This window comes from Zingiber officinale, chromosome 2B (assembly GCF_018446385.1).
Source record: "Zingiber officinale cultivar Zhangliang chromosome 2B, Zo_v1.1, whole genome shotgun sequence".
Classification (NCBI taxonomy): Eukaryota; Viridiplantae; Streptophyta; class Magnoliopsida; order Zingiberales; family Zingiberaceae; genus Zingiber; species Zingiber officinale.
The window spans coordinates 145,993,933-146,016,685 of NC_055989.1; the positions used below are offsets into that span (position 1 = coordinate 145,993,933).

The window sequence follows — 22,753 nt, forward strand, 5'->3', positions numbered from 1 at the left end:
TCTCAAAACACTGAGACTTGGTTGCTTACTGTCAATTTCCTAGGAATGAGGAAATCAATTTGCTCTTGAGTAATCTATAAAAAAGTTGTTTCATGTAGTTTTACAGATAAAGCTTTCTGTTGTAGAATACACAAGATCGAATGAAGATCCTTTGTTGTTCCTTCCTATTTGATGGTAAGAATCATACTTTACAATTACATTTTTATGTAGATTGATAATTTCTGCATCATCACATGCTTGAACTAGAAATGGTGTGCATTTATTCTAAACTCAGTGTTACATGACATTTTACTGATCATGAAATACTTTTCTTGTCAAAAGTTAGTGATGATAGCTCCTTGACTGTTGCAACTTAGACATAGTGAAACACAAGGATGTAGGTCTTGTAAATAGATACCCATTTATCTTTTAGTCTATGAAGAACATTAGGGTTCAAGATCCATCAAACGACGTAAACAGGCAATTCAAGGACAACCAGATGACCAAGCTCTTCCTTTAGCAATTCTGCCCTCGTAAACTCATCTCTTTAGATTGTACAAACAGGATCTTAGTCATGACCAGTTGCAAATCAAAACCTGAAACGTGCTTCACCTCCTTTATCCTCAAACTGGTCATGTGATCTGCACTGGATGCCATGAGTTGATACTACCTCAGATTCTTCCCTTGGTACTAGTTTATCACAGCCAAGTCTTATCACTGCGTTCAATCCTTTACTTAATCAGCACTGTTTTTGTTCCAGTATTTTCATTGTTTCAATCCCCCTCTTAAAAGCAGCAGCTAAACCAACTTTTATTCCTATCCAAACTTCCTTTCGATCTACAATATACACAGGCCTTATCCCCAAACCAAGGGTACCTTCTTCTGGGTTTCGTGTGCAGGAACATAATTATATCATGATGTGGGAATGAGAATAAAGGTAAATGTTCGAACTTAGAACTGGAAACATGGCTCTCCTCCCTCGCATTTTTTTTTCTTTTCCTTGTTTGCTGTTTTCTAGTAACAGAAGAAAGGTCATAAACTTTATTTATATAAACTTATGCAAAGTGGATAGCTTAATGATGTTGTATCAGCACTTGCCTTAAATTTATTCCCTTTCGGTTTGAGACCTAAAGTTGTTACAGAGAATTCTTTTGTTCTCTTTCTGAAATCTGTATCTGACTACTTTGGTGACATGAACTAGACTGTGCTGTGTGCTCAGGCTCATGGATTGATACTCTCCATGAAAATTGAGATCCAGTGAGGTGCCAAGAAAGAAAGTTAAGGTGCAAATCTGTTCTTTATAGTTCTTGCCTATTATATGAATCTGTCACAGTAGACTTTACTCTGTACTGTTCCTTGACATTCTCTGGTACACTGCTCATCAGCTCATGCATAAAAACTTTCAGTTTATCTGAAATAAGTTAATGACATAATATTATGGAGAATCTTGGATGAGAAATAGAAATCCTTACTTTTTCACTTTTGTGGAGAAGGAAGTAATCTGCAATGGCATAGTTTAGTAGATCAGGAATGTTAGAGCTAATGACTGGAGAATCAAGTTGGGTTTCTACTAATTCATGAGCTGAACTAGGGTCCATATGTTCATAGTTTTTGATGCAGATGATGTTGTGAAGTATTGATTGATCTGAATAGGGAACATGTGGATCAGGAAATAGCGTGGAAGGCGGTCGATCAATAATAGAGGTAATTTGGCCTTTTCGGTTCTTCTCGTCTCTTTTCCTTCCATTGTCAGATTATCAACTTTATGCTTTCATTTGGTTTTTTCCCAGTTTCATGTTCTTCCTTCTCTCAGCTGAAGTGATCCCAATTTAACACAAATGACTAAGGTTTAAAAGTGCTTATAATTCATTGACTAGCACTTAAAAAGTATTGTGTCAATCTACGAGCAAGTCTGTTTAGCCAAACACACTCTCAAAGGAGACTCAGATAATGCACGATGGCAAGATTCCAGCCAATTACGACACGGAATTGATCTCATTGCCCATGTCTTCTCCGGGCACTTATCCGTGGGTTCTTTAGTGTGACTATGCAACTTACAACTCTAAGCACAACCAATAGCCTAAGTGCCTTGGAGTTTAACACAGCGCACATGCGCAATCCCAATGAAATCTCTGCATAGAATCGACAATTCGGATGCGGAGCAAGAGTAAGGGGTCGATGTTGATGCTGTGTTTTTCGTAACTATTTGGATTGTTTTCTTCTCCCATTGTCCTGGATTCCAAGCTTTAAGATGCAGAAGATGTTTTCATGTCAAGCATGATTAGTGTACTATTACTACTACTCTGCAGGTGCTGCTGTTGTTGGGTACTATTCGCCTGCCTAATCCAACTCGAATCAAACCGGTCGATGACTCTCGTTTGACATTTCCGTCCTCCTTATTTCATTTCTTCTTCAAACATACAGTGAGCTTCTAAAATTATGATAGTACCCTTGATATATCTGAAGTCGCCATTTTACAATTTAGCCCTTTATTATTGGTAATATGCCAAGTGGACTTAACAATCTTTATCATTTCGATAAATTTTGGAGGTAAAATGGCAATTTCCCATTTAATCTAATTGCGGGCTTTTGGCTTCATATGCAGGTGCTCGATGGGACTACTCGCGGCCAGTGGGGCCCTGCTTCTACGGGCTCTGATTGGTCGGAATTGGATAAAACCGGGATCTGGTTTGTTTTGTCCACCGCTTTAAATTAATTTGGTCGTTGAATTTCTTTTTTCGTCCTTCTTGTTGTTATAATATAAATAAATAAATAAACGAACAAAAAATAAATTATATAAAATAAATACTTATCCACTTCAAAATTAATTAATTATATTCATTAATATATATAATTTTGATTCCAATTAATATAGATTCAATTACATTTAAGAAGAAAAATAAAACAAACATGAAGTTCTACTACTGCCTTTTGACTGGCATGATGCATCTACTTCATTTACAAATTTTCACCTATTTTGTGTGAATAAAAAATAAAATAAAATAAAATGTAGAGATAATTGTTTGGTTTATTTAAACTTTTAATGTTTAATAAATCTATTATAGTTTTTTATTTTCTACCACTATAAACATCTAGAATTTTGTTTATAGAATTTTGTTGTATAACTAACTACAAAGTTTTGTAATGAATGGAAAATTGAGAAAAATGTTCTTAACGAAACAACTTAATAGATTAATTAATTATGTAGTGAAACATTAAGAATACACTTGGCAGTCTCCTTCAAGATATTTACACCAAAATGGAGAGAAGACATGCATAATTAAGATAATTAAAAGCATTATTAACTTAATTTTATATTAATTTATATATATATATATATATATATTCAAAACTCGCGCGGGTCCACGAAAATGACCTCCGTGGCCGGCTGCGCCGCCAGCCAGTCGTCGCCGACGCCATCGCTGTGGCCGAGTAGCCTCTTCATGCACCAGACGTCCTCGTCGTAGGAGAAGCGCTTCCAGTAAGGCACGGCAGCCCGCACCGGGTCGCCGGGTCCCACCTCCGCCACCACGGCGGCGCAGTCGCCGTCGCTGACGGCCGCGTTGTGCGCCACGCGGCACAGCCGCCGCATCAGCCGCGGCCCCTCCCTGCCGGACATGTGAAGGCCGTACATCAAGTAGACCCCGAACGGGCGAAAGAAGTCGCGTACGGACGGCACCCTCAGCCACGGCACGCCGCCGTCCACCGCCCGCAGCACCGCCAGAGCCGCACGCGCTGCAGCTGGCGCCCCCGCCACCCGAAGGCGGAGCACCCGCGTCGAGTCCCACAGGCTCATCACCGCGAACGACGTCGCAGGTACCTCGCCGGCAGCGGCCCCGGCACCGGCTGCGGATGAAGAGGGGATGGCGAGGAAAGTGCCGATGGTGAGGGGGTGGGAGAGGAGGGCGGGAAAGTCGGCAGGGAGGAACTCAACGGCCGAAGGCGGGAAGATTCGTTCATAGAGGGCGGCGGCGGCGCGCGGAGGGAGGTGTAGGACGGTGTCCGAGGAGGAGAGGGGGAGGCGGTGGGCGTGGACGGGGTGCGCCAGGAGGGCGGGGGAGCGGAACCGGGCGTAGGCGAGGCGGCCAGTGAATAGGTTGATAGAGGCGGCGTTGGCGCCGTCAGTGGCCATGTAGGCGTACTCCGCCCCTCGGGCGGCGCTCCACCACTCCGCCCCCTCCACCAGCTTCGTCCCGATCCCGAGTCGCCTGCACCACACATATTCGGACCCCAACCGAGTCAGTACAACCGAGTCATCACAATTAACCATAAACCCCAACAACGAAAGAATATTTGACTTTAATCCTAATATATTATCAAGATACAATTAACTACTCATAACATAGAAACAAACCATTATATATATATATATATATATATATATAGGCTTATTTTCAAATAAAGAGTCCAATTTCATATATTTACTGTTTTTTATAAGAAAACAGAAAACAGAAAACAGACACCGACACTGAACCCGTACACTTGTTCATCAATAGGAATTTGACTCGAAATAGACCAAACAAAACAGTAGGAAAATATTAAAACTTCACCACAATATTTTTGTCCATTTCCTCCAAATTAAATTCCCACCAATAATTCTAAATATTTCTAGATTAGCCACTTAGATATTTACTCATACACCCCTAATGTTTAAACTTTAATCCATAGTAAATCGAGGATTTGCGACTAATTTACTCGGTCAAGTGAGTGACTCACCGATGATGAGGGGAGACTCGGAGGCCAAGAATGTAAGCGACTTTGACATAGATGGAATCCTTTCCTCTTGTCACCATCTTAATACATGCTCGTATCACCCCCACCATCTCCTTCTTCTCTCCCCACTCGGCCACCTAACGAAAATCATATCGTATTGATCAATAAAGTTAAGCTCAAATAATATCGTGCAAAGAGCGAAATGTACAATTATGAGCTTACAAGCATGACATGATCAGGGCAATGACGGACTTGAGACAATGGATCACCCAACAAGTCTACGAATATAGAGAGGCTCTTTTTCTTCTTCTCCTTCTTCTCGTTTTCCTTCTTCGTGCCACCGACATCAACCATAGGACCAACGTCACACCGGCGCTCCAACTCCTCCACCGTCTTCAAGTCCTTCTCCATTTCGAACTCCCTCACCCTTATCATCCTTACTATCTCTTCTTATGTACCAAGTTGTGTCCAAACTTGTGAGGAAGGGACTCTATAAATAGAGTGTGTGTGGGGTAGGAGAACATATAATATATTAATATATAAATAAATATATAATATTTAAAATTTGAGTTTAATTTTTAATTTTTGATGATCGAGAATATAATGATTAGATGGTTGTGATTAATTAATTAATTAATTTTAAAATATATATAGAAATATAATATATTATAATAAAACATTCTTTTAACTTGCCATTTTAGGGAGTTAAAGTGTAATATAATTAAATTTATTTATAACAAGTGGTAGGTCACTCATGAGAAATGAGTGAAAGTTAATTGTTAATTAATTTAAAGGTCTAGTGATTAAGATTAATAATTAGTTAGTTATTTAAAATGATTTAGTCTCTAATTAAGGACATGAAAAATATATATCTAATTAGTATAAAGTACCAATAATTAATGAAATAGAATTTAGGTCCATTTTGGGCATAGATTATAGCTAATTAATCTAATTATATTATACCTCAAGATCTTAGTAGGTAACAAGGTCTATGAGCCCTCCATTCTGAATGACTATCGATCAAGTACTATATCATTTGAATAATGCTCTATTGAAGATATTTGCAATCTTAAACATGCTTTGCGTGACAAGTAAATACCAAGGTGATATCGTACAAGTGTTGTAACTATAGTTGTGTTGCATTCGGTATGTGTCGAATGAGACTTGGGAAATGTTTCTCCTCCGTGCATCTTTGATCATAGTGAGGCCACACCAATCGATTGGCAAGTTGAGAGATAGACACTTTGACCTAACCTTCTAACTCCTCCGGTATAAAAGGCCAAGTAATTCATCCTCTCAAGGCGGCATCTAACTAAAGAAAAAACTATCCTCCAAATTCTAAACGTGCTTCAATTTATAGATACTCTCTCTTTTAATCATTGGTCATCTGTGAAATAAGACCATTAACAATTTGATCTTCATCAACTAATAGACTTAAACCTAGCTATCTCTCATTTTTTTTCTACTTAGAAACCTCAAATTTTCATTATCTCATTCTAAATTATTCCTAAACATCATCATTTGTATGTAAAATTAAGAAGACTATCCCTAACTCGCGATCATTATATAATCAACTTAAACCTATTTTTTTTTCCCTGGACCCTAAAATTTTCATTACCTCATTCTAAATTATTTCTAAATCATAAACCCTAAACCTTAAACCCTAAACATCATCATTTTTAATATATGACTACCACTAACTCACGACCATTAACACCTAGATTCATCTAACTAATCAACTTAAACCTATCTTTTTTCCCCCTAAAACCTTAAAATTTTCATTACCTCATTGTAAATTATTCCTCCATAAACATCATCATTTTTATGAATTTGGTGAAGTGAAACCCTAAAAATTCTCAATAACCATAAATGTGGAAAGTGCAAGATTTTTACAAATGGCATTGCTAGGGCTAAATCTAGGGCACTGACACCCCCCTTCAACACATCTCCTTGTTCTTATCCTCTCCGAATACATGTTTTTTATTTTATTTATTTATTACTATCTGTCTCTCGCATTTTTTCCCCTTCAGTCAAACTTCATGCCTTTCTTGAAAATTGTGCTCTTCGTGTTATTTAGTCTTTGTGTTCAAATGTTATGTTGTTGGATGCATGTGTCCTCGTCCCTTGACAACCTTTAATTCTATAGAGCATACTTATCTCTTCTCGCTAGGGTTTGGGTATGGTAACATGTGCCTCTTCTTTGGAGTTTGTTTTTAAAATAATAATAATAATAATAATAAGTTTTTTTATTTTTTAATTATGATAATATAATAAAATAAAATTATTATGGTTCAAAATTACCACGGGTAATTAGATAAGAAAAATAATTTACAGAGGAAAAAAAAGAAAAATTCAGTAATAAATATATAAAATAATATAATCATAAAAGTAAAAATAATGGATCATAAATTTATGTGTCTATCTTTAAATTGTTTTTAAATTTTTTTTTCTCTCTACGTATTATTACTGAACCAGATAGTAAAATTTTTGTGTTATCTTATAAATATGGTACAGTCCTAAAATACTTAGGATAATAAATAAGAGAAAAGTTTGAAATTATACTATATATGATAATATATGGTGGTAAAAGATGAATACGCTCGTCCCTAGCATCCCCGCCAACTCGTCCCAGAATCAATACGGAGGAGATAAATCACTAACTCGCCTCAGAATCAATACGGAGGAGGTAAATCACAGACGGCTACTAGTCTTTGGAATAATAACTATTATAATACGCTAATCATTAGACTCATCCGAGGAGATTACATATTATAATATATGAATTAGGGCAAGAAGGATGATCAAAATCGTATTGAAATTTTTATGCAAATTTTAGAATATATATTGTTTTATAAAATCAGAGCGGAAAGGCAGAATTGTTGCCGACTTGTCTTTTTTTTCATTTATTCGTCGATGCAATAATTGAACGGATGGACATTCTCTAGTTTTATTATTAATTATTATTGTTATTATCAAATGCGGTTATTCAATGTAATTTAAATGGTTGATTATCAGGTACTCAATATAATTATCATTATTATTATTATTAGATGCCCATTAATTAACATATCAAGTACGTGATAAAAATTAAAATGATGATAAATTTAAGAAAAGGAAGGAAATAAAAATTATGAAAAGATTTTTAATGATAGAAAATTTTACTTCGTACAGAAGACCTAATGGTCAGACGAATTTGTAAATCCATACATTGTATGGATTATTTTGATTATTTTTTCATCTCTCCGAATTAGACGGAAGTAATTTCCTAACTCCTTCGAATTTCTCTCAACTTGCGACTGAGCTCTAAAGCATCTTCCATTTCTAATGCGGCAGTGTTAAGAGAGCTCCTCCGCTCCCTCTCTTTTTAATAAAAATATTTTTTTATATTTTAATTTTTATTTAAAAAATTAAAAGAAAATGAGTTGTAAGAAAATGCCGGACTTATAAAGGAACTGGTGAGAGATTTTTTTAATGGTAGAAAGATGAATAAAATTTTTTAATTTAGGCATGATGTTGACATGACACTCTATCACGGTTAAAATACTCTTACGTGGTAAAAGATGAAATCGTTCGTCCTCAATATTTTCGTCGTATTCGACCTCAGGTCATCATGAGAGAGGTAAATCACGGGAGTCGAACGGACAAGTGATGGGTGGAGTGAGGTGCACAGGATCTGAAGATTTATACCCCAACAGCCCCGTGATTCGATCCCGCATCCTCAAATGATAAACGAACCACCTATTATCAACTCGGATAACCCGTGGATCAGGTTGAAAATGCTCTTACATAACTACAGATAATGGTCCCGTGAAATCATCTGACACGATCATAATTGATTATTCGTACGAGGTCACCACATATTATCATAATTCATGTCATAGTAAAAAGATGATTATATTTATTTCAAATATTTTTATAGTTCATACTTAGGTTATATAAAATTATAAAATTAATTTATAATTAACAGTTAAATAATTAAAAAATTATTAATTTATATTCAACCGTTAAATAATTGAGATAAAAAAAAAAAACACAATGGTCGGACAGTTGAATATTGGCATACTATCGTGGTCCGTGTTGCAAAAGGCGGGTCCCGCCGTCCAGCGGCCCCCTCACCCTTGCCCCACGAGTATGAGAGGGAGTAAATCACGGTGAATACGGGCCCGGGTTATCGCAATTGCTGCCGCAGACCTTCGACCTCCCGACCCATGTTACAAGAATACCATGTCATAATCGGTTGATCCCGCCCGTGGGGGCCATACTATCGTGGTCCGTGACCCTACGCGAGGTCGTCTAAAGTTCGCACGACCACGGCTTGTCTTTTTTATTTTTATTTTTTTCCTTACGTTTCCTAAGGACTAAGGTGTTTAGAATTTTCTTTTCTATTTCCTTTTCCTTGTCTTTTTTTCCACTTTGAAATCAGGAGCTTATGGGGCCCACGTATCTTGTCACAAGTTTGGCGCCACACGAGTTGATGGAGCATGCATGCATCCCATCAAAGTCAGAGGATGCAGGGGGAGGAGGCCCCCACGAGCTCATAGCAGTGGGGTCTGTCCACGTGTCAGAATTAAATGACGTGGCAGTGTTACTTTTGTTTGCTATCGGTTTAACTTTATCTGTCTCGGCAAAAAAACAAGGCAATGCAGAATCCACAATCACACACCAGCCGTAAATATTCAAAATTATTATAATAATAAATAATAACATTTACTATTATTATTTGAATATTGAAAAATATATGTTTATTATTTTAAATTTCATTAGATTCGCTTCATGACTTGTTCTTATGTTGCGGCCATCGCTTGATACGATGGAAAACGGATGAATTTCTCAAACATTAACGATTCGATTTCCCCACAATACCATAAATATCTAATTGGCCGATGAATAATTTCCATGAGCCCAAATCTGATCACCTTCAAATGAATAAAAGATAAAAATACTTGACATCTGATCTAATAGACGGTATCATTCTTATGCAAGTAATAAAATAAAATAAAATAAAATACCACAAATAAAAATGTTTCATTATTAAATGTGTCCATATGATAGTGATTACCAATGATTGAATACATAAATATATGATGGCCAACTTTCGTATGCATATATATGAACTAATCATCTCAAGTAAGGCTAGATCTAAAGGCATTGCTTGGAGCTTTCTTTAAGTGGTCATCAACAACATATCTCGATGTCAAGGTCTCTCATTATCACATTGAATTAATCAACATATAAAAAGTGGTTTTATGTCTCAATGAGTTGCTATTGATTTGATTGTTTCTATGGTTATATAAGACTAGATATGAGGAAAAGACATAGATACCTCTACGTGAGCGGCCGCCGATTGGCCGGTAGACACATGCTTCAAACTCAATACTCAAAGTATTCAACCTTGTCGACAACTAGTATGATTTATGGAACAATAAACATAAGGCGTTCGAGATTGGGTGTGTGAATTCATGACAAACAAACACAGCGGAAGAGATGGATATGAATCTTCCTTTGGCTTCTACTTTGCAATACAAGAAAGTTGGAACTCCAGCACAGTGTGCTGTTTGTTAGTGAACCATGGAAATGTGTCGAGTACAAAAGCAGCGGCAGCGAACTGCGAAACAGTCTCATTGTTTCATGAGGCCTGGTGGCATCCCCAAGCTCTGGGCAAGATTATTCATTCTCTCTTTCATAGCCTGAAAAACAGTTCTGAGTAAGATCTGAGATATTCAGAAATGAATGTCACTTATACCAAAAATGGATTTAACCTGAACGCTTTTCTTATGGGCATCCTTGTATGCTTCGGTCACAAGCAAAGACAGCTTCTGCAGATAATTTCCCATTCAAAAGTATTAAACTACTGCAAATTTTACCACACGCAAGAAATCACTATAGAAACTCAATGGAAGTTGTCACTATAGAAACAAACACTATAGCACTCGACCAATAGAAAACAGTTCATCTGAGAAAAACTATCATGCTTTGGACTAAGAATTCCAACTTACTTCAGAACCCAACTCCATGGCAGCCTCTGTGATTTCAATGCGTATAGGCTGTTGGTTTCCAGAAAGTGTTGCCTGGAAAGAAAATTCAAAAAAAAAAAATTGTAAGTTTAACAAATTGATTTCATTACTCTCCATCTACCGGAATAAATGGTAAAGTACAATCAGACAAAAAATAAAAGACAATCTAAAATCGATGGTTGCATTCCACTACACTACAATACTGAATCTACCATCCTGAAAATTAAGATGTTAGGCAGGTAGATGACAAAACAGCAAGAACCTAGATTATGTTTCTTAGAATCTGTAGAACATTATATGGAAAAAAAACTCTTCCCATTCAATGACTATATTATGAATTAATTTGAGCAACTGGAGCAATTTTCAACAATTTAGAAAAAAAGAGCTGTTTCAGCAGTAAAATTAAGAAAGAATTCAGATTGATTAAGATAAGATAAACCCAAAAAGAAAGAAAGAAAACAAAGAAGGTATGTAGAAGTGATTATTTTAGAATACTACCTAGGTATGTCTAGCCATGACCTTGATAAGGTAACTTAGTTAATATTGGGTACAGCAGAACTTTCGACACAAGATTCTCTAGAGATGTAGTTTTTGATAACTGTGGTAGTGATCAGATTGATTCTAATTATCTAGAAATTGGGAATACTAGTGGAAGTGATCTGATGCATCCACACTCTCATTGTTGATGTTATTTCTCCACGAGGGATAATGGAATCAATTCCATTTATATTTTTGTCAATTAAAACATAATACTAGTCTTGATATGCTACCTTCAATATACAATAAGCCAATATATAAATGTTTAAGCAACGGATAAGTTTTGGAATTTCAAATAATAAATGACATCAAATACACATTACACATGTCCACATGCAAAATCTGCAAGGAAGAACATGAACAATTAGCAAATCATACCTTGATTAGCTCACCTTCGCAATAACCTTCAAATTCTGCACTGCAAAAGAAAAAGGGAGCACATCAAGTGTTAAAGCTACACAAACAGAAAGGATAACTGTGTAAAATAGTAGCCAGCTCATACGCTTCAAGCTCCTTTTGTACACGAACAGCTTCTACTTGGACTACCATCTGGGCTTTCTTAACAGTCTCATACAAATTCTGCATGTTCCCCATCAGACCTGCCTGTAATGGGGATAAATAGCCAATTCAAAATTTGAAATTTGAGATACTCTCTTGTAAAATATGTATTCAGACTAAGCTACAAGGAATTAAAGGACAACCCATGCACGAAGCTCCCACTAATATGGGTTCTAGAGAAGGGTCTATTATACGCAGCCTTACCCTACTTTGCAAGACGTTGTTTTCGAAACTCGAACCAGTAATCTCTAGGTCACACGGCATTAATTTTACCCTTGCACCAAAGCTCTCCTTCATTGAGCTACTAGGAATATCAATAAGAATAAACGAGAACAGATATTGCATGTGCAAGTTAAGAATTGCTTTAGTAGAACAATTCCAAGTGCAAGTTTCCAACGTGAATGCTAGATATAGTTACAGTTGCAAATTTATTATGCAGTACAAACATGTATTGTTGGGGTAGCATACTTGAATTTTGGTACATCAGTTTGTTAACGCGTATCCGGCCAGCTAGTATGGCCCTCAATCATTATTACTCACGTTAAGATTTTAACACAAAAAGCTAGTAAGCTTGCAAAATAACAACTTGGTAGGCGGCCCAAAAAGCTCAACATCCCGTGATTGCGCTCCCCATTTGGAGGAAAAATCCCTGCAAATGCGTCGTAGCTGGGATCAAACTACGGATACCTGAGTAACAACTTGGTGCCTTTCTGCTGCACCGTAGCCCCAAGGGCTTCTTGTTTGAAGAATTTCACTAATAAGATGGATATCATGATATCTTCTCATATTTCATTATTTCAAAAATAAAATTATAACAATAATAATATATAAATTTTATAAAACAAGAGAAAAGAGAGTCAAAAGTGAAAATAGGAAAGGGATAACTATTCAAATCTCCCAACTAACTGCATGAAGTCCTCATCTCTCACCGGAATAAGATTACAGCTTCAAAATTATAAAAGGAGCAAAGGATGCTCTAGGTTGGTATCAATCTTTATGTCCTAGACTTTTCATTTTATAATGTTAAACTAGTGATCATGGCAAAAGATGAGGAGTTTATGCAATAAGGGATCCGAACAGTTATCCCTTCCATATCTTCACTCTCCAATATCTCTTTTCCTCTTTTTCATTTTCAAAACACCAAAATATGTGGAGATGAGATGATATATATCATATAAGTTGAATTCTTCACACGAGAAAGAGAGATTTATAACAATTTTTTTTTATCCACATTTAAAATGACGAGAGAACTTTCACTACTTTGTTAGCTAGTCTCTCATTCATTACTTCCACAACTTTTTAAACTAGTCTCCAATTCATCAGTGATGGAATCAAGGTAAAAGAGGATGCCCATTGCGAAATAGAGGAAAGTAATAGAGGAAAGTAAAAAAAAAACCAACTTAAATGTTTGATGTGGTTAATAATTGCATGTAGAGTATAAATGAGACTTCCTTTATTCTAATTTTGTAGTTTGAGATGAGTCAAAAAGATCCAGGGACAAGAATCTAGCAAAACTACATAACTGTAATTCGAAACCTAAGCTTTAGGCAGAGATGAAGAACTTTAGCATTTTCATACCTCAACAACAACCAAATCTTATCCCACTAGGTGGGGTCAGCTAACTTAAGTGTTTTCATAAGGAAACATAAATCATTGGCATTGAAAAAGCTATATGCCAAAGAAAAAAGTATGATGATTAAATAATAGTATGATGATTAAATAATAAAAGAGAATGAAAAGATCAATTGAATTGACATGAATGGAAGCTCCTCCCAGTCAAAATATCACACCAATACAACCATACTTGAATTATATAATGAGAATCCATGATGGAAGAGCAAGGATTTGTATCCTTCTCCTAAGTGCTTTGTCCAAGTCCTTATGTCTTTGCAACCATACCATCTCATGATGTATAAGGGGATAGTTATGGTTTGTTGCATTAGCGATAGATGAGCTACTGTTATCAAATATCCCGGGAGGAATATCAATTATGGCCATTGCTAGCTTATGTGATAATCATTACAACCTAGATCACTCGTTTTACTAGTGGGACTTCCACTGCTAAGTTATTAGAGTAAAGATTTAACCAACTTCATAATAGACTGAACAAATTCACTTCTGTATTGTCAAAACATATAAATAAAACCATACGTATATGCGATCAAAAACAAAGTAATTTGTGAGTTCTAATCTTTTTAATTTTGATCCATCAAAATTTTACTCAGATTATGATTAATACTAACCTCTTTTGTTTTACAATTAAAATATGCCTTATGGGAAGGTTGGGTCAAATCATTTGGCAGAGGAAGCATAGCCATTCTTAACTTTATAGGTATCCTAAGGGAAAATAATTTGTTCCTTATTATATTAGTATTGTGTTTGAAGTATCTGTCCATTAGCACATTTGGATCTCCTAGGAACATTTCAAGTGTTGAACATTTCTCTAAACTGATGATGTTTGTTGCAGGTATAAAAAAATCTGTGTTGCAATTTTGCAAGTGGTAAATCAACAATTACAGGAAGCACAGATAACCAATATAACAACTGGCTCTGTGCTTTTTTCATATTGGACGATGATAATATGACAATTCACTTGCCTTAGCTGCTGCATCATTGTCCTCATTCTTGTCTTTCTTTCCTCCAAATAAAGCATATATACGCAAAGACTTCACTTTCTGTTCTCTTCTTCTAGGAGACCAAAATACACATTGTACCAAACTTTCATTTAGTCGGCAGCCTGAAAGATTAACAAAGTTATAATCAATCTGAAAACTTCAAATTCACAACTCAAGAATGTGGAACATCTCAAACAATAAGTTCTTAAGAAGAAGTTACATCACAAGCTATCATCCAGTTAGGCCAGTTCAGTAAACTGGAGCAAACATATGCTATTGCAGAATTGAATGGATCAATAATAGTTGTTAGTTTTACTCAAATGAATGAAAGGATCTAATTAAAGCATAGAGATTATTCAAAGAAAAAACGAGTATAATCATTTGATGATTTACATGAAGCAGAATGCAGTTGAAACATTTCAATGAAACAGATTTCCGGTCACCACCTACTATCGGGAAGCTCAAAACTTTTGGTTGCTAAAAACAACAGGATCTAGATTGCTAGTCAGTTTGGACCAATCCATGAAGATACTCATTGCCTAGACAATATGCATCTAGTAAGAAATCGCTTATGAATTCAAAAAACAATTGGGAGTATAGTCGAGAAATACACTATTCTAGTGACAAGACAATCATTAACCAACATAAATACGAAACTCTAGAGGCGCAATCCAATCTCATCTTCGCATCTAAAAATATCAACAAAAAGGGCAATCCTGGAAAGAAACCTAAACGCAGTGATGCAAATAAGGAAACAAAATCCAATTTGAGCAACAGTGGACCTTGAAACTGTGGAATTGCTTCATGCATCTTACAATGAATGAATCTAATCAAAGAAACCGATGAACACGCAGAGGAAAACAGCAACCACGGTTCTAGGCAATAGACGCTTACTCACATGAGGGTTTCCGAGGAAGAGGCTTCAGAGAATTGGAAAAACTGCCGCCGACAGCACTTGTGGAAGCCATTGAAGGCGCTGTAGCAGCCCTAGATCTCGCCGAGAGAGAGAGAGCGAGGTGAGAGTGGCAAGGGGGGACGGGTTTCGCGGATTGAATGGCTGTGGATATTTATCAGGGTCTGCCGTCTCGGATCGGAATAAAACGGTATGTGAAAATGACGGACGACATATTCAAATTGTAAGAACATTGTATAAAAGTCCCAATACTTTATATATTTTCTTAAAAAAAATAACTCTTGTTTACACGAAGGAGTAGGAGTGGACGATGAAGAAATCTCTTTCTTATACTTGCTTTGAAAGATGAATATATGTGGTATAATTTTTTAATTAAAATAAGATATATGCAGTATTTTATAAATATATGATATATTTTTGTGAGTTAAAAAATATACATGTGTCATTTTTTATGATATATAATGTAATTTTATAAAAAAATAGGGTACATGTGTCATTTTTTTCCATCGGTTACTTTTCATATGAGAGATGATCGATTTTAGCTCTAACCCTGTTTACTTGTTTACTTGAGAGGGCAATTTTAAAAATTAAGAAAAATTTTCCGTACAAAAAATTTTCTTCCATTTATTCCAATAAGAAGATGGATGTTATATCATTTCCAACATTTACTTGACATAAAATAATAGACAGGTGGACTTAAAAATCTATCCGTTGATTCATTTATGAACAAAATTTGATCTGTCCAAAATCGGATGGAATGCCTCTTTTTGTCCTTCCTCGTCACGTCATTGCCCTTATCAACACGCATGACCTACACTGTGCAGCTGCCTTTGGCACTTCCAAATCTTGAGGTGGAGCTTGACGGTGCAGTGTCGCCTCGCGAGGCAGTGATGACCTTCTTCCTCGCGTGGAGCGCCACGCTGAGCCCCTCACATTGCACCTTCATGTTGATCTGCTTCATCTTCAACCCGCCAATCTTCACACAAGCCTTCGTATCCATCTCCACCTAAACTGGCACCCGTCGCAATGCCTCTGTAGGCCCGACACCATCGTGGCGTCCAACACTTGGTCGGAGATGGAAGTCCGAGTGGAGAGAGGGTCACGCTCCCCACATCCTAGGTGAACGTGTGGAAGGATCCCGAGGTTGGCGCAGTTGGAGAGGATGGAGAAGGCAATGGGGTCGTAGAGGTAGGCGAGCTTCTTTTTGGGGTTCGGAAGGTGACGTTGAGGTCAAGGCGGGAGATGAGATGGCTATGTAAGTACCCCGTGGTAGTTTTGATGTGATCAACCAAGTAAAGTTAGGTCCTGTTGATATTTAATCACCGTGTCTAAGTATGTAGGAACTTAGGAGCACAGGAAGTCGAGTGAAAGACTCAACTAGCGAAAAGGATGACATGGGAGAGAGCCAACAGGTTCGGTGCGTCCGAGGTAAGAGGTGCTGCGGAAGAGTACGCTGGCAAACGAGAAGGAGGCGCACGACGTTTCCGAGGGACAAGAAGCCAGAGCGGAAGATTGTTCGAAGGCCGGAAAATGGGTTCGGTTGAGCCCTATTCTGGATGACCGAAATCACCCAAGCGAGCGAAGCCAAAGCGGAAGACACGGACCAATGCAAGCGGAACCGGAGTGGAAGACCAGGACGAAAAGTCAACAAAATGTTGACTTTTTAAATTCGGGAGCCGAGAGCAAGTTTTTATCTGGAACACGACGTGGCGCGTTCCGTTGTGACGGGGATAAAAGTTTATCCCCCCAGGCGCCTGGAACCCTTCCAGGTGCCCCGACCAAAGTTATAAATACAACCTTGGTCCCAGAAGCTAAGATAGAACACTTGTAATTATTTCTCGTTCGATTTGGCTTTCTGATGTAGTGCTTTAATTGCTATAAAGAGGCTTCTCTGCTTGAAGGAGAGTTTAGTGAGCTTTCAACTTCCTTGGATTAACAACTTCCCCGATTATAACCAAGTAAACCTCGTTGTGCCTCTTCCTTTTTAGTTTCTTATTTTTTTTATGCAAGTGTTGATTATTGTTAAACTATAAAGTCGAGAAAGGTATTTTTGTGTTTTTGTTGTGCAGGCTATTCACCCCCCTCTAGTCGGTCGTCAAAGGGCCTACAAGTGGTATTAGAGCCCAACAACTTTAGGAGGACTAACCAAAGCACACGAGATGGTCGGACCGAGCATCTACCCACCAAAGTTTGAGGGGGAATTCACGAGCAGAAAGAAAAGGATGGAGGTATTCTTTAAAACATATTTCGATTTGCTTTTAATAATGAACTTTGGTTTTATAACACCTGAGGGTAAAGAAGAATACCAATAGACGAAGAAGGAGCATGATGACTTTGTGGCAAACGACAAAGCAGAGTTTCATCTGCTAAGCGTCTTACCGCCACAAGAATCAGATCGGAGCCTACGAGTCAGTAAAGGAGCTCTGGGAGAAATTCCTAGAATTACACGAAGGGATCTCGGAGGAGAAACTCGCGAGACAGGATCTGCTCAGGAACCATATCAGCAACATCAAATTAGAAGAAGGAGAAACTATTGGACATCTTCACTCAAGAATAAAGGACCTCATTAACGGACTCATGAATTTTAGAGAAAAGGTAAACAACTGAGATTCACTAAGGTACGCGCTTAACACATTTTCTAGGACTACTGAATGAGCATCATTAGTAGATGCTTATTATATATCTAAGGATCTAGAATTAAATACTTTAGAAGAATTATTTTCAACATTTGAAGTTCATGAAACAAGATGTACATATCTGAAGGACCCAAAGCACAACATCGCCTGAGGCAAAAACGGACGAACGAGATTGTGAATCTTCTCTCGATGACGACGAAAAGACACTCATGGTAAGAAAAATTTTAAAAATTATTTAAAACTAATAAATTTAATCAAGTGTAGGGTAATAGAAGGAAAAGAAAAATAAAATGCTACCACTGCAATGAAGAAGAGTACGTGAAAGACAACTACCCTAAACTGAAGAGCAAGGATAAGGAGAAGAACAAGAAGTCAGCTCAGACCAAGTATAATCTAAAAGCGACGTGGGACGAAACGTTGTCCAAATCAGAGATAGAAGCCCTCGCTGGACTTATGATAGTGGCAAGTCACCAAGAAGACGAAGACAAAGCAAGCTCGTCTAAAATGAGCATCGAGAGCATCGATGAAGGGAGAGCGACATCAAAAGAAAGCAAGACTTCAAGGGGAGCTTCAGATTATGGGATCGACAAGGTAAGTCGGGTACAATTTCTTCCGCCTGACAAGTTATTTCAATTTATAAAAATATTATAGAAAAATTACTATAAGTTAGAAAAAGAAATAAAGAGTTAAAATCAATCTTAGCTATCTCTTGTCGATTAGAAGACTTCAAGAAAATAAAAATATAAAATGACAAATTTAAAACAGAATAGAATATTTAAAAAATTATGCATGCTCAAATAATCAAAATATTAGGAGATATAATAATTTAAACTAGTATTTTAAATACCATAAGGGTCAAATTAGAAAAATATCACAGAAATATATTCCTAAGAAATTTCTGATTAATCCTGTAGGAAGGAATCTATTTTGGGTTCCAAAATCATATTTAGATTAATTATTTCTTTGGCTTTCAGACAGAAAGTTAAATATTTAATTTTTTTAAAAGGCTTTGTTTAGAAAATGATTGTTATTCCAATATCCAAGAAGGTCTAATGTCTCGCCACAGCCTGAAAGCCAATTATTGAAATAAGTATTTAATTAACTAACTGTTAAGCAATTAGTTATTATAAAAATCCTTTCAATTGTTTGTCAAAAATTTTGTTATAAATTATTTAAAAGCTAATTTTTTCAAGAACTTTATCAATTAACTGTAAGAAAAATTTTAAATGTTAAAATTTTCAGAATGTTAATTTTTTAAAAAAAAATTGTAACGATAATTTCAACTTTATATGAATTTTTTTCCTTTTGCCTTAAATATATTTAAAAAAAATCGAAGCTTAAACTTTAATTTTTTTTTAATTGTATCTTAGACTTTTTATTGTTGTTAAGTAGAATTTTTTAATGTACCCCATTTTTAATGTGATCAAAAGGGAGAGTAGTAAAGATTAAGTATAGGGGAGAGTAGTACAATTTAATTTTGTACTTGTAAAAATCTTATTTTATAACTGTTATTTTTTATGATTTTACCCTAACTTAACTTGAGATTTGCTTACATCAAAAAAGAGGAGATTGTAAGTACCCCGTGGTAGTTTTAATGTGATCAACCAAGTAAAGTTAGGTCATGTTGGTATTTAACCCCTGTGTCTAAGTGTGTAGGAACTTATGAGCACAGGAAGTCGAGCGAAAGACACAGCTAACGAGAAGAACAACACAGGAGAGAGCTGACGGGCTCGATGCATCCGAGGTACGAGGTGCTGCGGAGGAGTATGCTAGCGGATGAGAAGGAGGCGCGCGACGTTTTCGAGGGATGAGAAACCGGAGCGGAAGATTGCTCGAAGGCCGAAAAATGGGTTTGGGTGAGCCCTATTCCGGATGGTCGAAATCAAACAAGCGAGCGGAGCTAAAGCGGAAGACTCGGACCAATGTGAGCAGAACTGGAGCAGAAGACCAAGACAGAAAGTCAATAGAATGTTGACTTTTCGAATCTAGGCGCTTGGACTTGGTCTGGGCACCAAGAGCAAGTTTTTATCCAGAACGTGATGTGGTGCGTTCCGTTGCTATGGGGATAAAAGTTTATCCCCCAGGTGCCTGAAACCTTTCTAGGCACCCCGACTAGGGCTATAAATGTTGGTTAGTCCTAGGAAGATCGTACCAGTTCCACTGTACAAAAATTTTGTACAAGTGTCGAACCTTTCTTAATAACCTATTATGTTCTTTAGAAGTTAAAGTAGGAATCACAAATAGAACTTAACATTATTGATTCCAAATTTAACTTATCTGTTCTTAATGGTTTAGACTTGGATCGCAAGCGGAATTTAACACTATTGATCCAAATCCACCTATGTTATAAATTCAATTAAATATTAATTTCCAAAATTAGCTTCCAGGACTGCATGGCAAGGCACATGACCTTCTTGGGTATGGGAGCATCCATCACCGCCTAGACAAAGTCTTTTAAGGAAAGCTAATATTTAATTTCCTTATATAACTCTAGGTTTAACCAAAAGGAACAATCGAATCACAAATTCGAAAAACAAAAAAAGCACAACTTCGAAACAAATCTGAAAAACTAGAATTTAATGCCTCTTGTGTTTGGAATTCATACAATGAAAAATAACTAGCATAATGCGGAAGAAAATTACTAGTTATACCTTTTCTTTGTATGCTAATAACCTCGAGATCTTCTGCCATATTCCTCGCCTCGCCTGGGACGTCGTGTGGGCGACGATCCTCCAAGATGAACACCACCCGAAAAGCTCCTCCTCTTTCTAGTATTCGGCCACCAACACCACCAAGGAACCAAAGAGAGCAAGGGGAAAGGGAAGGGAAGAGGTCCGGCCACAAGAGAGAGCACAATTAATAGAATAAGAATAGATGCATACCTTACTTCTCCTCTTCTTCTCCTTCTCTTTGTATCCGTCCATACAAAACAACCACATAGAGGTGGTCGGCCCTAGCATGAAGAGAAGCAAGGGTCGGCCATTAAGAGAAGACTTGGAGAGAAGAGAGAAAAGAATAGAATAGATTAGATTGCTCTATGAGGCCTCTCCTCCCCTTCTTTTATATTACTTGCCCAAGGCAAATAAGGAAAGACTTTTTACAAAAATTAAAATCTTCCTCTTGTTTTTTCTTTTTCTCCTTTTATTTTTCCTTCTCTTTCCTCTTGATTGATTCAATCATCAATCATTGATTGATTATTTGATTGGTCGGCCTCTTGCTTGGGCACCAAGCTGTTGGAGTGTATGCTGAAAGCCTAAGCTTTGTAAACATTCATTATGAATAAAGAATCACATTTGGTCAAATTGTCTACATTTTGTAGTTGTTCATTTAATTTATATTGTAGATAACATAGTATGTGGTGTCACATGCAGAAGATGATGTTATCAGTACCTTATAAATTATAAACAGTAGCTCACGACCAAAATGGAAAGGAACAAACCATTAGAAGGTCGTAGTGTAATTAGGTATTAGTTTATCTTGACTATATAATTACACTAGTACACTCAGAGTGTATTGAGTAGGACCATTTGAGGTCGTTTCTTTTATACTGACTTTATAAAGGAACAAAGACCTCGGTTATTATGGAAGTGTGTACTCTTAATCCTAATATAATAACAAGCATATATATTTGATATTTATTTCTTTAATTTATCAATGGGTGAGATTTAGTTCGATGAATCAATAAGTCCGATAAGTTGGGAAATGATATCACTTATAGTGTGTGTTGTTGATTATAGAAGGAAACTGTGTCCTAGAGATACTAGGTTGATAATGTCCCCAAGAGGAGCTCATAAGGATTGTCATGTTAAACCCTGCAGGTGGACTTAGTCCGACATGATGATAAGGTTGAGTGGTACTACTCTTGGATTTAGATATTAATTAAATGAGTTGTCAGTAACTCACTTAATTAGTGGACATTCGATATCTTAAACACAGGGAGACTAACACACTCATAATAAGAAGGAGCCCAAAAATGTAATTTGGGATTGGTGCGGTAGTTCAATAATAGTTCTCTAGTGGAATGAATTATTATTGATAAAATTAAGTTGTGTGTTCGGGGCGAACACGGGATGCTTAATTTTATCGGGAGACCAAAACCAATTCCTCCTCTCGGTCCCTATCGTAGCCTCTTATTTATAGAGTACTATACCCACCTATACCCACCTTCTATACCCACCAATAGGGGGCCGGCCAAGAACCAAGCTAGGGCCGACCTAGGTATAAAATTGGGTGGTCGGCCCTAGCTTGAACCCAAGCTAGTGGGGTCGGCCAAATTAAATTAAAAAGGGATTTTAATTTTAATTTTTATTATGTGGAAGAAATAATTTATTAAGGAGAATTAAAATTAAAATTAAAATATCTCTCTTGTAAAAGATCTACAAAAGATTAAAGAAAGAGAATAGATCTCTTTCCTTATTTGTTGATTGGTGAGATATTTTATTTTCTCTTTAAAATTATCCACATGTTGATAAAATTAAAATTATAGAAATTTCCTTTTATCAACCATGAAGAGATTTTTAAAGAGAAATTTTATTTTTAAAATTTCCGGAAACAAATTAGGAAGTTTTAATTGTTGATTAAAACTTGTCTAATTTTTTCCTTCATTGATGTGGCCGGCCATTGGAGTTTGATTTGGGAAATTTTATTTTATTTTTCTCAATTAAATCATGTCAAGAAAATTTTATTGTAATTAAATTTCCTAATTTGCCTAGGCCAAGGAATATAAAAGAAGGGGTAGGAGTGCCTTCATGAGATACAACCTCTATTATTTTCTCTCCCTCTTTTGTT

At 36.6% G+C, this 22,753-nt stretch overlaps 2 protein-coding genes across 2 annotated transcripts; both read right to left on the minus strand.

Annotated features, from left to right (window-relative positions):
- Positions 1 to 3,153: 3,153 nt before the first annotated feature.
- On the minus strand, positions 3,154 to 5,157 carry LOC122049638 (probable N-acetyltransferase HLS1-like). The gene is made up of 3 exons (XM_042610996.1): positions 4,915 to 5,157; positions 4,696 to 4,829; positions 3,154 to 4,187 (listed from the first exon to the last, which is right to left on the minus strand). The coding sequence occupies exons 1-3, from the start codon at positions 5,125 to 5,127 to the stop codon at positions 3,326 to 3,328; spliced, it is 1,209 nt and encodes a 402-aa protein (XP_042466930.1). The 5' UTR covers positions 5,128 to 5,157; the 3' UTR covers positions 3,154 to 3,325.
- Positions 5,158 to 10,084: 4,927 nt separating this feature from the next.
- On the minus strand, positions 10,085 to 15,458 carry LOC122047676 (nucleoid-associated protein At4g30620, chloroplastic-like). Its single transcript, XM_042609103.1, has 7 exons — positions 15,315 to 15,458; positions 14,399 to 14,538; positions 11,746 to 11,846; positions 11,622 to 11,661; positions 10,689 to 10,760; positions 10,452 to 10,508; positions 10,085 to 10,379 (listed from the first exon to the last, which is right to left on the minus strand). Exons 1-7 carry the CDS (start codon positions 15,382 to 15,384, stop codon positions 10,311 to 10,313), a joined length of 549 nt encoding a protein of 182 aa, XP_042465037.1. The 5' UTR covers positions 15,385 to 15,458; the 3' UTR covers positions 10,085 to 10,310.
- Positions 15,459 to 22,753: the final 7,295 nt, after the last annotated feature.

Bases quoted from the DNA above. Each gene is read 5' to 3' on its own strand.
- LOC122049638 (XM_042610996.1), bottom strand. From the start codon at position 5,127: ATGATAAGGGTGAGGGAGTTCGAAATGGAGAAGGACTTGAAGACGGTG. The intron at 4,830-4,914 runs GTAAGCTCATAA...GATTTTCGTTAG, and splicing joins GCCCTGATCATGTCATGCTT to GTGGCCGAGTGGGGAGAGAA. The intron at 4,188-4,695 runs GTGAGTCACTCA...TGTGTGGTGCAG, and splicing joins CGAGTCTCCCCTCATCATCG to GCGACTCGGGATCGGGACGA.
- LOC122047676 (XM_042609103.1), bottom strand. From the start codon at position 15,384: ATGGCTTCCACAAGTGCTGTCGGCGGCAGTTTTTCCAATTCTCTGAAG. The intron at 11,847-14,398 runs GCAAGTGAATTG...TCCCCATTACAG, and splicing joins ACAATGATGCAGCAGCTAAG to GCAGGTCTGATGGGGAACAT. The intron at 10,509-10,688 runs GTAAGTTGGAAT...AATTATCTGCAG, and splicing joins CCATGGAGTTGGGTTCTGAA to AAGCTGTCTTTGCTTGTGAC.